The 17,962-nt window shown below is 36.4% G+C and overlaps 2 protein-coding genes across 2 annotated transcripts; both read left to right on the top strand.

The window, feature by feature from the left end:
• Positions 1 to 554: 554 nt before the first annotated feature.
• LOC134650685 (UPF0764 protein C16orf89 homolog) lies at positions 555 to 13,924 on the top strand. The gene is made up of 6 exons (XM_063505618.1): positions 555 to 918; positions 2,396 to 2,545; positions 11,109 to 11,261; positions 11,845 to 12,138; positions 13,065 to 13,231; positions 13,631 to 13,924. Exons 1-6 carry the CDS (start codon positions 720 to 722, stop codon positions 13,775 to 13,777), a joined length of 1,110 nt encoding a protein of 369 aa, XP_063361688.1. The 5' UTR covers positions 555 to 719; the 3' UTR covers positions 13,778 to 13,924.
• A 978-nt stretch (positions 13,925 to 14,902) lies between these two features.
• LOC134650684 (ATP synthase subunit O, mitochondrial-like) lies at positions 14,903 to 17,730 on the top strand. Its single transcript, XM_063505617.1, has 3 exons — positions 14,903 to 15,044; positions 15,311 to 15,502; positions 17,384 to 17,730. Exons 1-3 carry the CDS (start codon positions 14,975 to 14,977, stop codon positions 17,725 to 17,727), a joined length of 606 nt encoding a protein of 201 aa, XP_063361687.1. The 5' UTR covers positions 14,903 to 14,974; the 3' UTR covers positions 17,728 to 17,730.
• Positions 17,731 to 17,962: the final 232 nt, after the last annotated feature.

Here is a 17,962-nt window from a genome sequence, read left to right as displayed (position 1 = left end):
AATTATCATTATAGACCCAAAGATTATTGCGTAAATTTACACCAATTGAGCACGTTCTAATAGTTCTGGCCATAACAATACATTTTATTTACGATATCAAGAACGTAATGGATGAACAAACTTTCACCGTTTATGTAGGCATAGACGGTTCATAGTTAGGTATGTTCTAATTCTATAGGTTGCTCGGTGGTTTACATTTACATAAGAATAATTCAAGTTATTGACAGAAGCGTTAGCGAAGGTCTCCGTTTTGACTCGGGCAAACTGCTTTCGTATGTTCTCTACAGGTGGCAATTTTCAACCGATTCTCGTGAAATGTTGTGAGCAGGTTCTATGATAAAATAATGTTTTTGTCGATCCAGTGTTTGGAAAATTTTCAAAATGCGGCGGCAAATGGCGCTTAAGTAAGACCATTGTGAGTTCACTGTGATACTACCTCAATGAACTACTTAAGTATTTTTCACTTTTACATGTTCTAAGCTTTTCGCGAGGTCTACAGCTTACAGACCCACTATGTAGTAACAAAACTCTAAAGATAGGTTATAAGTATGCATTTAATTACCTATAGTTCTACGCTACATTTTATTCAACGCTAACGACCTAGTTTCCAATTTATAGGGCTGACGTATCGGGTCCACCCAATCAATGGTCTCCGTGTGGCTCTATGTGTTTGTTAACAATGCAGATTATTCCGCACCAAACTTCAGTACCCTACCAATATGCTAGTTAAACACATCGCCCTTTTCGTTACTCTGAAAACAGCTTTGGGTATTTACCCATACTTTGATACGCAAGATTTCATCTACAATGTGCCTAAAGTGTATAGAATTTCTATAACGCTGGATAAATTGTTGGAGTATTATGAGAAGAAACCGTCGAAGGATCCGGAGTGGTATATATCTTTGGGCTTAGCAAGAGGTAAGCTATTTGTTTTAGAATAGAAAATAAGAAGATTTATATAGGGCTACGTTCGTTATAGTAGGGGATCCCAAGAGAGGATTTTTTTTATAGTTACTCGAGCGGGTCAGATTAAGTTTTATGATAGCTCTCCACGGGTACCAATACAATTTTAGCCATCTATGTTGGTGGGTTGGTTTGTGGGGTGTGGTGTAGATTGTGGATTTGGTCATGTTGGTCCAACTTAATGCTATAATTCTGCTATTACTTAGTTTGTCAATTATTTGTAAGTACGCATTTTCTTAATTTGACGGTTACAATGTGAAAATCGGGTCTCGAACTTTCCACGTACCAAACAAACATAAACGGCTAAAAGTGGTTAAGGTATTGATCTACACGGGTCGCAAAATATCACTCATATCTAAAAATGGCACGCTCGAGTAACTCCATAAATCCCGTCTTGGGCTCCCACATTAATATTTTGCATCGGTCACCAAAACACGCTCCGAATGAATTAGCATGACGTTGATGCCAAAGCTAGCACAGTGAAGCGTGAAATGACTGAAATGTATGACTTATTGCAATTTATTGTAACGGCCCGGCAACGACAAAACAATGCAAATTCACTCGACTTCGCTTCTTAGCCGTACATTTTTTATAAACTATAGCTGGTCAACCAAATCTTATCAGTAAAAAAAGGCGCGAAATTCAAATTTTCTATGGGACGATATCCCTTCGCGCCTACATTTTTCAAATTTGCCGCCTTTTTCTACTGTCAAGATCTGGGGGCCGATTTTTGAATCTCGACCATTCGATTTCGTCACTCGAAAATCAGTGAAAAACGATGAAATGCTATTTTTGAAATTCTACTGATAGAATTTGAGAATCGAGTGGTATTGACCACTCGTATTCAATTCTATCAGTAGAAAGTAGGAATCCACAATTTTAGTCACATATTTGTATTATATGCCGCCAATAAAAAAATATCTTAAAGGAATTAATTTATTAGATTTTATGTGTTTATTAGATTAGCTAGTTTTTGATTGAAATATAAATATTTTTTAAGTCCTTACCATCGAAAGTCAATCACTACACGGTCGAATGGTGACTTTCAAAAATAGGTATTATTAGGATCATGCGAAAAAAATCGTGACAAATTTTCGTATACGAGTATTTTCGACCACTCGCTTTTAAATTCGAACGTTCGAAATTCAAAAATCGGCCCCCTGGTTGACCACGTTTAGTATGATTTTTAATTCCCTTTGTAACGAATTTCTCCTTACGGCCTCTAACAATGAGGCAAGATTTTTCAACAAGTAAACAATCAAGCACTTGAAGGTAATTCACTTGTTCATTTACTTTCATATTAATACAGAATTTTACAATATCCATGAGATTTCAATTATGTAATGCCAGACCCGCCCCAACTGGTTATTGTAACTGAATATATTTTTATCGCAAGTAATATATTTAATTAACAAGTAAAGTTTTATCGTAGGTCAACTGGAGTACACAATTAACGAGCTGGATAAGTCAGTGCCGCCAAAACTGAAAGAGAATCTGCAGAATCTAACGAGGAAGATGGATCGCATCCGTAACAATACAGACATAACGAAGCTGGTATATCGCAGTAAAGATTATGAATATGGTGAGTTATCTAATTGGATTCAGTTTTATTAAGCTTATTTGGTCATTCATTTGAGTATGGATTGAAGGTATAATTATATTGCCATTTGTCGGAAAAATTAACAAAATGTCCCCGTCCCACCACGTGACCGCCACCATACATGAGGCGGTGACAAATGGGAATGAATTCTATTCCCATCTGTACCCGGCGAATCCGGGCCGGATTAAGCATGTCGGGGCCCCTATGCAGTGCAATGCTCGGGGCCCCCTTACAGTCAATTCTACATACATAATGTTCAGTTGTTCAGTACAAGGATGTAAATTTGCGATTTTAATTTCAACCTTCAGGTGTCAGTTGAGCCGATCCGAACATGCCGAGCGATGTCTTTTTCGCTCTTATTGCGTGGACATAAAGCTTTTTTCTATCAGTTTTGGCCACGTTTTTGCCGATTCCTTTTTGCGTCAAATGTGGGGAGAGCCCTTTTTTCTCAATAGGTAGTTAAATATTTTGCCAGGCTGAACAGCGATTGTCCGACCATGAGCCGAGCCACATGATTAAAATTAACCTAATAATATAGACTTTCCATGTTTAAATGACACTTTATTCACCAGTCAACCTAGCATGTAGGTACAGAGTCAACCTGAAAAGCAGCAAAAAAACGCGAGCGCAGCGAGCGCGAATTTTTTTGTGAAATAATTGTGAAAGCGTGTTAAAAAGGCCGGGCCGGGCCTAAAAATCCGAAGTTTCCCAGTGAGGCGTGCTTTCATGCGAGGTCAAAGCCGTGTTTCGGGATAAGCTCAGCTAGAGCACAGACGCCAACCAATGTCCATTGTAAAAAAGAGAGGCCGCAGGCTGAGCTTTGCGCAGCGAGGCCAAAGGCTAAGCTGAAGAAGAGGAAATTTGGAAGACAAACCAAAAATTGAGGTAAAAAGTGAGGCCGAAGGTCGAGCTCAGCAATCTCCACATTACCTACTGACTTTCCATTGATGAGGTTTTAGGCCCTCGAGAGCCTGAAATTCGAGCTTGACATTACAGGCTTAAAAAGCTATAAAATAACATAATTTAGGTTCATAATCATCTAATGTTTCTGTGTCTGAGAAACTGATATTGGACATTAGGTATGATTTTTTTTAATGAATTTTGGCTATTTAGAAACAAATATCTTTTTTACGAGCGCGGGGCCGCCGGGGCCCCCTAGCCGAGGCGGGGCCCATAGGCAGTTGCCTACTCTGCCTTAGGGTTAATCCGGCCCTGCCGTGAATACATCGAATTTCGGAATTTATGTCACTTGAAGAGAACTGAGAAAATCATAGGGACTGAAGCTGTATTTTATAGCGATAAGCATGCCTACAAATATGAATGTATGTATTAGAATGGTGAGCACTACATCTTATTTTAGAGATTGATTTTACATGCTCGTATTTATCTATGTCTTCTGCTAGATAGGTAGAGGTTACCTATCTATCACTCCGAAGACGCAGTTTAAGGACGCAGATTAAATTAGTTACTTAGTGCTAATCAAATTATACAGATAATACAGATCTAGTTTTTAGGGTTCCGTAGTGAACTAACAACCCTTAAGTTTTGCCATGTCCGTCTGTCTGTCTCCAAGGCTTTGCTCCGTGATCGTTAGTAGGTACTAGAAAGGTGAAATTTGGCGTAGATATATAAATCGATCAATCCAACAAAGTCGTAAAATAAAATTTTTTAGGGTGCCTCTATCGTATTCGTAAAATGGAGGGGGGCGGTGGAAATCGCTCCGAAAGGAAAAAAATTGTATCCCCCCTCTAACCTTTGTACTATTGTATAGGTCCAAATATATCAAAAAATCGTGGAGATAGAGCTTAAGAAAGACATTAAATGATTTAAATGAAAACTAGAGCGAACATGATCAGTTAAGCCGTTTTTGAGTTTCCGCAAAAAGTCTCCCCTCCATAATAAAAAGACGTACACATGTAGCCACACTTAAACTATTAAGTGGGTTTATAAAGTTATTTGGCATATTCATGTAAATAAAGTAAAATATAAATTTCTTAGTTTACTCATTCAATTGTTATTTTAATAATATTTAAATTTTCTAAAACAGTAACATTTTCTGTATGCGTTCCGCTGATTTTCATATATTAGGTTTCCTTACATTCGATATGAAAAGTAGAGTGTTTAAATCGGGTGAAAGGCACCATTTCATCCCTTGGTTAACAATCTACCATACTAATAGCTTCCATTTAGCTTATTGTGTGAGGGTAACTACGGAACCCTACTCTGAGCATGGCCCGACACGCTCTTGGTCGGTTTTTATTTTTACTAGCTTTTTTTAACTAGCCCTTATATAGTATGTTAGTTTGATAGTGTGGGTCGAACCTTGGAAGCTAAATTTAACCCACTCACCGCCGATTTCTGATTAAGCTGATATTTGGCATACATATAATATGTAAATCGGATGAAAATGCAATATGATGACATGGAGCTGATCTGATGATGGAAATAGGAGGTGGCCACGGGAACTCTGTGATAAAACAACGCAAACTAATTGTGTTTGGGGTTGGTAGAATTGTGTTGGTGAGTATTAGTTGCCTGTGGAAAGATAAGTACAGTCAGCGATAAAAGCTTGCATCAAAAGCGAAATTTTTGCTTAAAACTTATTTCAAACTGGGTTGCGAAACTCGTGTCAAGATTAAAAACTTAACGCACGTTCGTTTGCCCAACAATCGAAGTACGTAACATGGTATTAAAAATTCTGGCAATCGACATCACAAATAGACGTTAAATTTCTTCATGCGTTTACAATGAAAGTATTCTTAGTTGTTTTTGGCCTCATTTATAAGCAGAACACGCAAAAGTTTCCGGCTAGGGAACTCTTGCTGTCGTGGATAAATGCATAGGTACCTACCTGTTGCGATTAACTAGGATATTGTCAAGATTAGAAAGAAACCATAAAAGAGTTCGTTATTGCATTCAAATTTATTCTTCACTAGTTTATTCTTGATTGCTGGTTTTGGTCACAGCTATTTTAGTTATGATTCTTGGCTTATAGCGTTCAAGATGAAAGCAGTTTTTTAACGAATTGTCGCATTTTTATTTATTCAAGTATTTTTGTCGGAGCTTCCGTTGTTTATCTTAGTCCTCCCACGTACCTAAGGACGACAAAAATATTGAAATATGTAATTTTAACAACTGAATTTTTACTAAAAGCGCGAATAGCGCCTGAGATTTAAAAAGGTTAAATATATTTTAGGCATTGTTAAAAACAACATCACGTTCAAATTTAAGTTAGTTACTCGTATCTATTGACATATCCAATTTAAGCCTCAAGGTAGTGAGTAGATAAAACCAAAATTCATCATCAATCAAAAGTGGTAGGTAGATACTTATGAAATCGATTTGCGTAATATCGCGCATTCAATGCAATGTAAGCAATTAAACTTCTCTTCAAAGCACATGAAGGAAAGATACTTAAATCTTATTAAGACAAAGATAAGTAAAGGAGAGAAATAAACGAGCCTTATTTGGTACAATTGGCACAGTCGTGACTAGATAGGGCATGAGAACTCGCTGTTGCAATATAATAAAATGGTGTAATAGTAATAGAATCATACAGTATGCAGAACATAAATATGTAGATACCATATGTACTTTATTCTTTAAATAAACACAGGTATACGTTTACAGCTCTAGATACCTATGCGAAAACACTTACACTGTTAATACAAAGTCATAACTATCCCTAGGATCTTTATTTATCTTTACATATGTAGAGATTAAAAAAGGCCTGAAACTATACTAATTTACATAGGTAGAGTAAAAAAAAACCTGATCTAGGTACTTTGTAAATCCTGATACTATACTAATTTACATATAGGTTGAGTTTAAAAAAATCCTGATATGTAGGTACTATGTTGTAAGGACGCGGTCACTTGTCTTGTCATAGGTCTGCGTTTTGGACTGTAGCTAAGAAGTTATATAGTACATAATTCTATTGCTCGGTACGTGGGTGCGTTCGAACCGTGATATTAGGTGCGAACATTTGGATATGCGAAAAGGTTTCTGGCTCTACGTGCGCTACGCCCTACTGCAGCTATGTAGTTGTCGGGGGTAAAAATACGCATACGCTCCAGAACGGATGGGTTGTCAATTGATATGATTTCTTAGAAGTAGACAGTAGTGTAAGGCAAGCGTTTGTTTACGCCTTACTTAAAAAGACCTATTTCAATAATTTGCATCACACTGGCTCGAAAAAGATCTTATTTCAGTGTACTGAAGGACAAAAACATACCTAGGTATACGAGTATTATTCCCGCGGGAGTTATGGATTGTGAAGAAAGCTATTACTCATTACTCCCAAGGGAGTTATAGTTTTATTACTGTATCAGTAATTCATACGAACCGAGTAGGTGAGGCTATAAATGATTTTTATTTTTAAAATTGACTGTCTTTTATCATTTTTATTGTTTATGTTAAAAAATATTTGATTTGATTAATTTAATAGCCGTTCAATAGTTATTTGTTTTACCAGAGGGCAAAGTTGTTGTGTAACTGCTCGTCCTATTATTGATACCCAAGCAAGCGAAAGATTCCAAAATTGAACCACGAGCGTAACGAGTGGTCGAATAGTGGACTCTTGAGCATTGCGAGGGTTTCAAGCACGAGGTTTAAAAAAATTGCCACCAAGTGAAATACATTTTTTTTTGCCACCGACGCGAGGAAATAACTTTCTGTAAAATATCAAACAAAATCAAACCAGTTCAAATCCGAATGAACTTCATTACATATTTATCATTCAAATTCATCATTTAAAAGTCTTCAAATTCTACATTGTGCTAGCCAATATAAGAAAACAACTCAAAATTTGCATTCGATTACTTATGAGGATAAAACGCAACTTTCTCATTTTTTTTTGATCAATCAAGAGAGCGAATTACCAGCTGGTGTGGTGAAAAATAAATTTTACATAATTTTCAATCGTGGCTGAATACCGGATAGGTCTCTGCCTTCGATGTCTAACTTGTAAAAGAATGACAATATGGCGGACGAATGTTTGAAATGTCACTGAATTAAAGAATTATTTCTATTAAAAAGTAGTTTTTCCTCCCAAGCGTGATGAAAAACATTGTTTGTAACTCCGGGGGTAAGAATATTGCAAACTTGAGTCTTGAATGCACTTCAGCCTGCGGCTGTCGTGAATTTTAGACCTCGTTTACAACATCTCGCTCACCCCTCGTTGCACAATGTACCTACTATAATAAGATAACCTTCAAATAATGAAAGTTGCAATGTACGTTGTAGTACCTACTAGGTTGGCAAATCAGGTTTTAGGTTTCATTCCATTCATGTCATCTCGGATATGGGTAAATATGTAAATTATGGTATCAATGCATTCAATATGATGCCCACAAATATATGAGATGACAAGCACAAAAATGGTGGAGGTAGAAAGGGTAGGAACCAAAGAATATATACGTAAGAACTGTGACGTCATAAAGTCGGCAGTACAAAGTTTTTGAAGTGAAAACTTCTTTAACGGCGCTGTGCACTTTTTGAGGTGGGGAAGAAATGTTAAACTCGAGAAGTCGAGACAGCGTAAAGACGATCACGTGACCGTAAGATTTAGATGGCCACTCATTTAGATGGCATTTAAATCAATAAAGAAAAACTCAATGACATTACATGAAAAACTGTTACATGTAATGTCATTGAGTTTTTCTTTATTGATTTAAATGCCATCTAGTGAGTTTCGCTCTAACTGGTACCTATTAATATAACTTGAGTACTAACAGTGATGTGCTTAGGGGTTTCAAGTAATTAACGCTAACGCTAGATGGCCTTAACCTCAATTATAGATAGTGCATTTTGTACTAGTCATTGAGTTTTCACTTCTGCCGGCACTCCTTGAGTGCAACCCGTCGTTTTTTTGTTTTTTCTTTTAAACATACCATGTGCGGTACCAAATCAATGGGCTGTGGTATGAGTAGATCACAAATATATAACATACGTTTTCACAAATTACTTGGTCTAACAAATTAGAAAAAAACGGGTAAAAATTTCACAATGCAGAGTTGATTTTGAACTGCTCTAGATTGAAAACTACTGAATGGATTAAGTATTCCAAAATATCCATTCAGTATATTTTTATTTTTTTATTAGGTAACTATGGAAAATGCCCATTATGAAGAGGGGCAATATTTCAGTCTAGTTTTTATTTAACTCAACAGTTTTCTATTGACCTAAATTATTGCTTGTCTATTTTTCGTACAGTAGCAACAGTACGAGAATATATAGTCCGTCAACCAAATCTTGTCAGTAGCAATGTAAAGCAAACTAAAGTAGGGCAACACTCAAAGAGCAGTATTGCGCTAAGAAAAGCAGCAATGTACATCGAACCAACAGTTTTTTTTTCCGCTGAGCGCGCCCTGCGTACGTCAATTTAAATTGTCACTCGCGGTTTATTGAAAAAAATTGAAACATGGACGGACAATTTAAAAGCGATGTTAAAACAATGTTAATCAAAATGATGAACAAATTTGAAGATATCAAAAACAACTGCTTATATTCTCTTTGTTCCCTATCTATGTCTTCTAAGTTTACTAAAATAAAATCATATCAAAATGCAGATAATTAGATAGTGCATATATTTGTTATTTACAATATAATATGCCACTTGTTAATGTAAATTAGTGTACTGTTCTGGATGAATATGACATACCTGTGTAATTTTTTTGATTGGTATATATTGTACAATATACATATTAAAAATAAAACAACTGATATTTGGGTGTTTATTTAATTTAAAGGTAAATAAGATAAGGGTCACTTTTCGACTTGGTTGCGTTGTACACGTACATAAACCGCCATAGGTAAGTATTGTCTGAAAAGATACTACCTACTACGAACGCCTTATATTGGGCAAGATTTAATCCTGCAACAAACATGTATGGATTAGGTAGATATTGCGAAAGAACGGCGATATAATCAAGGCTCTTAATACTGTTTAAAAGGTTTACCTTTGTAAATAGTCACAACTGATTGCTGAAAATATTAGACATGTGGGCCTATGGACGGTTTCCAGGACACAATTTATGGTCTTGTTGGATAGATTTAGGCATACGTTTTAATTTTATTTATGCCTTTTAACCCTAAAACAAAAAAACTGAACATAATCTTAAAAGTTCGAAAGAGTTCTTCCAATACTTGTCATAACCTCAATTTTTAGTAATGTTTACCATCAACGCCAACAAGCATGATTGTACATTGTAGGCCCCTTAGCTTTGCTTATTCTTATTTAATGTATTGGTATTTAATGGTGACAGCAGAAATATCTCTTGAAACAGAAACGATTCAGAATGAAAACCAAATGAAAACAAATAAGGTGACGGCTGTCGTTCACGATCCACATTCCACAGATAAAACACAGATGACACGCGTTTTGGAATTATTTGAACACAGTGTTGCTAACCCGCGATTTTTCAAATTTGCCGCCTTTTACTACTGACAAGATTTGGTTGACGGACTTTATGTCAAATTATAATATTGGGCATTAGGATATTCAGGAGATTTTGACAATGGCCTGAAACATGGTAGGTACATGGTTGTCAGATAAAATACTATTTGACAACCACCTACCATCATGAGCTGATTTGAACCATAAGAAAAATCGTTTTAACATTTTATGAAATGTTATTATAGTAGTTTATGCAACAGTGATATAATAAGGGTTCTTAAAATTCAAGGGTCGAAGTTACAAAACGAGACGTAGTCGAGTTTTGTAAAAAAAGACCCGAGAATTTTAAGAACCAATTATGAGCTGTTGCATACATTACTTTTTCTATGACAGCTGCAGCAAAAAAAAAAAAAAAAGAGTTATTATTAAAAAAAAAGAGTTATTATTTAAAAAAAATTGAGTTATTATTTAAAAAAAAAAGAGTTATTATTGTAAATGAAAACATACCTCTTTCAATCAAGATGATCGGAACTTGTATCTTTAAAAAAAATAAAGCAGTTGTATTATACTCATAAGATGACTGCTAGCAGTCATCTTATGAGCCTATAGACAAAGCATTCAAATGACATTGCTTTAGATATCACTGTCAGTCATTTAATTGACACATTTAAGTGCTGGAGTAGAAAAAAATAGTTATTTACGAAAAAAGTGCGGAAAAGAGGAAATTCGAAACGAGTGGCGATAAATTAAAACACGACCTAAGGGAGCGTTTTAAATCGACACGAGTTGCGAATTACCTATTCGCACGTGTATCGAACAACGTTTTACAGTACATATGGCACTTTAAAATTTCGACATACTCGTACGCACGAAAAGTGCTATTTTACGCACTAGTGCCCCATATGTAAACGTTATTTTTAGCTTTTTTCGGCATGAGTACCCACGTACCCATATCAAATCCTTGGTTTGTAGTACTAAAGGTAGTAAGGTTGTCTGAGGTAAGTTGTGCATGAACAGAAAGATAGACGTGGTATCAATGTTACCTACCGGAAAAAAAAATAGAAAGTTATTCTTGGTGTTTCTCTTTAAGGTAAAAAATCTAGTCGTAGGTATAGCAGTAAAATACTTTTTAATTAATTAATGTTTTAGTGGCCAAGGCGATATTCGAGAACTTGGACGTACTATCGAGCATCATGGAGCCGATAACTCTCGGCACGATGGGCACCCAGAAGCCTTATCGGTTCGACTTCGAGCAGTACGTGCAGGAGGCCAGGACTAAAATGCCGGGAAGAAAGGCCGCAGGTTAGGTGGTTTTTTGGGATAAGTTTTATATGAGTACTAGCGACCCGCCCCGGCTTTGCACGGGTTAACAAATTATACATAAACCTTCCTCTTGAATCACTCTATGTATTTAAAAAAACCGCATCAAAATCCGTTGCGTAGTTTTAAAGATCTAAGCACACATACATACAGACAGACAGACAGCGGGAAGCGACTTTGTTTTATACTATGTAGTAATGATGTAGTGATTTTAGGGCAATATTTAGTAGATGGATCACACTCTGGCAACTTACAGGGAAAATGTGCATATTAATCGTTTTAATACGAGTATAAGTCACGAATGTCTCCTATCCTTTCGAGTAATATGCGCTGGAATGACTTGACGTCTAAGACGTACTTCACTTAGTGTAACTATTTGCAATGTAGCGGGAAATTCGATCAACATGCGTACCTATTTAGATTCTGAACATGTGAAACGATTCCGCCAAAATGAGCTAGGTAGTAAAAAAGGTGTATCGGACTTCAGTAAAAAATAAATACTGCATACATGTATTTTTATCTTATGTAGTTACATAAATATGCATAATTCTCCCTAAAATTTCAGATGCGTGCACAATGCAGCTTCTAGTATCAGCCATGGAGACACAAACGACGCAGTCAGACGGATCCTGCGAACTGTCCCCCGAATGCAGCCAGCAAGTCATGAAGGGCTCCGGACTGGCTTTCCAACAGACCAGCCGCCTCCGCGCGGCCACGCTCGCCCGCCTCTTTGACTGCATGGACGGAGTGGACATCAACGCCCAAATATACAAACTGTGCATACAAATTTACAAGGAGACGAAGTCGCTCGAGGCTTGGGACCATCCAGCGGGGACTAGGACTATTTTCATGCAGCAAAGTAAGTTTCTGCATCTCTTTATCAAGCTTAGCGGTTTCCAAACATGGTGTTTCTTAAATAAAAAGCCCTTATCACGGAATAAACTAGAAAGCTGCGCTATAATTCAAAAATATAATATCACTGACATAATAAGTGTTCTCGACTTCCACAGATGTAAAAATTTAAGTACAGTTGATTGTAATCGCGTTTTATGAGTCTTGTTTAATGTGATGAATGGCAGATTGCAACAAACATTCACTCAGTAAATAGTGTAATTTGATGATACGCACTCGACGAAGACCGATGGGTATCATTGCATAAAACCACTTGGTACTATAATATTACAAGTAATTTCAGCCGACTTACCATTACCACATACTCCGTAAAAGTAGCCCGAATGTTGAACGTGCAGAATATTATTTATTTAACCGCCACTGAAGCTACATATAGACGTAAATAAATACCTAATATAAGATCTCATAAACAAGCGATATCATCAAAACAAGCGGCCTCAGCAAAGGGCTTAGGACTATGACATAAACTCCTATCCTCTAGCTGCCCATACGTCAAACCTTGCCAAGCAAAATGAAATTTTATTTTGTCAACACAGAGTTCAAATTAGAATGGAACAGGAGACCTTTTTATAGGTCTCTGGGCGGCTAGAGGCTATTGCTTCAGCCTACTGGCCAAATGGAAGATGAGTCGATGGCTGCAATATACATATATTACAATTTCAATTTTATCTAACGAGACTGATGAAACTGTTCCGTGAGGTCCTCCATAAATAGCGCTAAGTATCATTGTTCAAAAATTTCCTTCCTGAAAATTTCATTTCAGTACCTTCTTACTCATGAGAACTATTTCAGCACTGGCTGAATTATGTATATGAGTCTATAGAATTTTTAGTCTAAATAATGATTTGGTATGAGTAAATGTACCGCTTCCAGTCATGTACTGCGCACACCATGGTTATGGAGAGTTTATCAAGCCCCGCTGGATGAACAAGATCATATCTTGGCAAGAGCCGAAAGGCTGCTACTCAGACGATCGGCGGCCCTTCATGAGACTTACGGGCTTCGTGACTGCGGCTCCACCAGCCCAGAAAGAGCGTGAGGTAGGCCCTAATTTCAAATATAAGTACATATACCTTCACGTGGCAAATTCCCGCAGTGGGAAAGGAAAAAAACTGCTAGGTACAAACACGGCGTACGTCTGGCGGCTTCCATTTGGCACATGCCACATCTTGCAGGGGTTTGGCGGGGCAACACACCACTGCCGCCTAAAAGTTTGTTGACGATACTGACGTGGCTACAACTTAGTTGCCTGTTCTTGTCTAATGATCTCGCGTTGTTTTATGTTAGAGCAGTGCAGAACCAATCTTAGGCACTCAAATTTCCATCAACACAGTACCGAAACATTGTCCCGCAGCGGGAGAGTCGCAGATGTCGCAATATTTGTTTAAGGGACTCGTTTTTTTATCAATTCAGTTTACAACTCCTTAAATTTTTCGCAGGAGGAGTACCGTGTGAAGAAGGCGGCAGCATCGGAAGGTGGTTCCTGCAACTCGCTAACTTCCGCCATGGCGTTGGGCTCCATGGTGGTTTACATAAGAGCCTTACTCGAGACGGATCAAGCTTTCCAATACGATGTATTGGAATAAAACTCCCTGTTCCAAACACCCACTAACTAGTTTTTAAGATTAATTCTCATTTACATCTCGAGCGAACACAGCACTCTCTACAAGATCAATATTGTCATTGCGTATGTGTTGTGCATAGTTTGGAAACAAATAAATGTTTATTTTATACATCTTGTGTTTAAAATTATAATAAAGAAAACATTTAATTAGTGTGTAAAATTGTCTATAACAATTAAAATCTGAGAATAAAAATACCTGTGAAACCTCATTGGATTCGGAATGATGTAAGTATTAGATGGTATTAGGAATTTGATTAGGAAAATGTATTCGAAGCGTTTATTAGCACACAAAAAAAATTATAGACTACAAAAGGCGGAAAAAGAGGATATATTGATTTTTTATAAAGTACCTAATATATCGAAAACAACGAACTAGAATACTAAAGAAGACTGACTTGAGCTCAAAAATGACCCCACGGCTACTGTGTCGAAAACGAATCGACTGTGTCGGGCGGAATTTGACAGCTTTAATACCACAGCGGCCTTCTGAGCATGTCAGTCCATATTTGGTCCATATGGAGAGCGATGTCTATATATATCCAGTCACCGATCAAAAAGTATTAATATTTAAGAATATATATAGATATATTAAGAGTATAAAATATTATTACAGAGGAGGAAATTTGTAATGAAAAGTCCTTACTCGCAGAACTGTATCTCCATTCGAAATTAAACTCGTGAGACATATTTTACAATATTTAAATAACAAACTCACGTGAATTATTTGTCGCATATGTGTGTTGTAGTATATGTTTCGGACCCATCGGGGGTCCTTCTTCAGGCTTGAGTGCTCGCAACGGCTGCACTCCGTGCACTGCGCGCGCCGCCCGCATATTATTATTTTAGTTAGCATTCATTGTGGCTTTTATGAAAATGAAAATAAACCTGTTTATAAATAGAAATGAACCTGATATATAAATAGGTTTAGATTCATTATCATTGATGAAACCATAGATATTATCATTACCGCAAAAAAATCGAACTAACGGCCCATGCTGTTAATCATCTGTTAATAAATATAATAGCAACGTCATTGGACGTCATTCACCGTCAATTCACTGTCATATTCATGGAACGCCCATATAACTAAAAATACTAAGTGAATTCTACATCTAAGTGATTTAATAATATTTCACATTGATTGAATACTTACATTACAATGCTACGATTGTTCGTGAGGAATATGTGCTCAGCAGCACAAGTAAAAAGACCGCCAATTCAAGTTTTTGGTACGTGCTCTGCATATCCGACTAGCATATTACTATGATGATTGATAAAAACTATCCTATGGCCTCAAATTACTATCTCCATACCAAATTTCATTTTAATCGGTTCAGTGGAATAAGCGTGGAGAGATGACAGACGGACAGAGTTACTCTCGTGACACTGTATGTAGGGGTTGACCCAACGGGTTGATCAAACAATGAAAAAACAAGTTGTATCTCTATAGGAAATTAAGTACATTACATCATAATGCTTACATTACATTATATAGGGGTAGAAGGGCGATATGTCACGGCGTTGTACAGCGCAGCCAGCCAAAAGGGTCAACTAGAAGAAGTGGATAAGCATTTGAGGATCCTAGAAAAAGAACTCTACAAGCCTAAGATGATTGATTTTCTTGAAACTAGTGTGGTGTCGCGCGTTCAAAAAGCTAAAATGCTGCAAGAGGCAGCTAACCAAGTTGGTACGTCGTATTGCTATAACTTTTATTTAGGCGCTTGTAAATATTGGATTAAAATTGGCAGAGTTTAGTTAGGGTTAAAAACTCTATTGTATTATATTTAAAAGATTGCTCGTATCATTATAAAAATATCTGGGTGACCGAGCTTCGCTCGAAAAACATATAGAAACTGGAAAAGGCGCGTTTTCCCAGAGATAAGACCTAGCTAGATCGATTTTTCGCCCCCAAAAACCCCCATATAGTAAATTTCATCGAAATCGTTAGAGCCGTTTCCGAGATCCCCGAATATATATAGAATATATATATATATATATATATATATATATATAAACAAGAATTGCTCGTTTAAAGGTATTAGATTAAAAAATAAATAAAAGAGTTTTAAACATAACAGATATGTTGTGTTTAAACCTCTTTTTTCTACTCCCGTACTTTTATTTGTCATTTAAAGAGTCGTGCACACACCTTTAAACCCCTCTCTTATAGTTGTCAAGACAAGTCTTTAGTCTATTACCCAAAAAAGTATTTGTGCATACACGCAGTAGGTATCTTTTTGGCACTTTTACGATACTTCGTGTAATCAATCACCACTTAAAAAATATTCTATGGAATACATTGTTGCCAACCTAATTTTAATTGTCATTTCTGACAGATGAGTGAACCATAGACATGTTTTGGTTAATCATCATCATCATCATCAGTTTTCATCTTTATAGGGCTGTATCTCCTAAACCGTGCGTCGTAGCGCAAAAATAATCAAATTTTCGTTCCCCTTTGAAAACCATAAGTAATATTGAAAAAACACAATAAACTAAAAAAAAATTTAAAAAAAGAAAGGAAAAATGTTTATGGGTTGTATCTCCTAAACCGTGCATCGTAGCGCAAAAATAATAAAATGTTCATTCCTCTGTAAGAAACCCCTAATTAATATTTAAAAAAAAAAAAACAAAAAAGAAATAAAAAAAAAACAAAAAAAATTTATAATGCTGTATCTCCTAAACCGTGCGTCGTAGCGCAAAAATAATCAAATTTTCGTTCCCCTTTCAATCCTATAAGTAATATTTATAAAGCACGAAAAACAAAAAAAAAATAAAAAAAGAAAGAAAAATGTTTATGGGTTGTATCTCCTAAACCGTGCGTCGTAGCGCAAAAATAATAAAATGTTCAGAAAAGAAAAAAAAAACTTTATAATTCTGTATCTCCTAAACCGTGCCTCGTAGCGCAAAAATAATCAAATTTTCGTTCCCCTTTGAATTCCATAAGAAATATTTAAAAAACACGAAAACAAAAAAACAACTAAAAAAAGAAAGAAATTTTTTAATGGGTTGTATCTCCTAAACCGTGCGTCGTAGCGCAAAAATAATAAAATGTTCATTCCTCTGTAAGAAACCCCTAATTAATATACAAAAAAAAATAAACAAAAAAATATATTTATAGGGCTGTATCTCCTAAAACGTGCGTCGTAGCGCAAAAATAATAAAATTTTCGTTCCCCTTAAGAATCTCACGCACTGAACAACCTATCATATTAGGAAATTAAACAATCATCATCATCCATTTTTATTATTATTTCATTGCATTTCAAAGTAAGTGCTTGGTCGTAGAAAAAGTATTGTATGCAACGTTGTTTAACTGAGTCAAAAAATACTCGTGGCGTCTTTATTAACAATTTTCGGCTTCGCCTCAAATTGTTACTCACGCCACTCGCCTTTTTTGACCCCTCTTAAACAACGGTTGCATAAAATACTATTATTTCAAGCAAATCTATTATTTATATACCTAGTACACTAATCACTATTAACAGGAAGAGGCTAGGAAAATTTAATTACAACTGAATAATACGAATAATGGACTATAAATACTATAATGCGTGTCGACGTCTTAGGTATGCCTGACACCGCCGCTAACTTCCTAGGATTGGTTGCCGAAAACGGACGCCTCAAAAAACTAAAGCGCATGATAACAATGTTTCTGACGGTCATGGTCGCACACAACAACAAGGCCCTCTGTGAGGTCATCACCGCCTCGCCCCTCGATGATGGATCCCGTCAGTCCCTCATGGACGCCCTTAAGAAGTTCGTCAAGGGAGACAAGAAGATTGAGCTCACCGAGAAGGTGGATCCCTCGATAATAGGAGGTATGATAGTGGGTGTGGAGGATAAGCACATTGATATGAGCATTTCAAGGAAAATTCAGATGTATACCGATATACTGAAGCAATCTGTATAACATTGGTTTTTACGCCTGTCAAAAAAATCAGGTACGTAAATAATTCTTTGCTTACAATTTTCATCATTATATTATTACCTACTACGAACAAGCTGAATTTTGTTACAATCGTGGTTACAATGCTGTCTCGACTGGAGATCATTGAATTTTTTTTGTCGGTAGTTATGTACCTAAATTATGTGCTCCGTCCTAAAAGTGAAAAGTTGTGGAAAAGTGAAAAGTGGTGTTACTATCT

The sequence above is a fragment of the Cydia amplana genome, chromosome 9 (assembly GCF_948474715.1).
Source record: "Cydia amplana chromosome 9, ilCydAmpl1.1, whole genome shotgun sequence".
NCBI classification, from domain to species: Eukaryota; Metazoa; Arthropoda; class Insecta; order Lepidoptera; family Tortricidae; genus Cydia; species Cydia amplana.
The sequence above is the reverse complement of the archived record's forward strand: the minus strand, read 5'-3'. Positions and strand labels throughout refer to the sequence as shown.

What these genes read in the sequence shown, in the direction of transcription:
- LOC134650685 (XM_063505618.1), top strand. Translation starts at nt 720, where the DNA reads ATGCTAGTTAAACACATCGCCCTTTTCGTTACTCTGAAAACAGCTTTG. An exon ending in GCCGGGAAGAAAGGCCGCAG is followed by an intron (nt 11,262 to 11,844) that starts GTTAGGTGGTTT and finishes CTAAAATTTCAG; the next exon opens with ATGCGTGCACAATGCAGCTT. An exon ending in GACTATTTTCATGCAGCAAA is followed by an intron (nt 12,139 to 13,064) that starts GTAAGTTTCTGC and finishes TACCGCTTCCAG; the next exon opens with TCATGTACTGCGCACACCAT.
- LOC134650684 (XM_063505617.1), top strand. Translation starts at nt 14,975, where the DNA reads ATGCTACGATTGTTCGTGAGGAATATGTGCTCAGCAGCACAAGTAAAA. An exon ending in ACCGCCAATTCAAGTTTTTG is followed by an intron (nt 15,045 to 15,310) that starts GTACGTGCTCTG and finishes TACATTATATAG; the next exon opens with GGGTAGAAGGGCGATATGTC. An exon ending in AGAGGCAGCTAACCAAGTTG is followed by an intron (nt 15,503 to 17,383) that starts GTACGTCGTATT and finishes TCGACGTCTTAG; the next exon opens with GTATGCCTGACACCGCCGCT.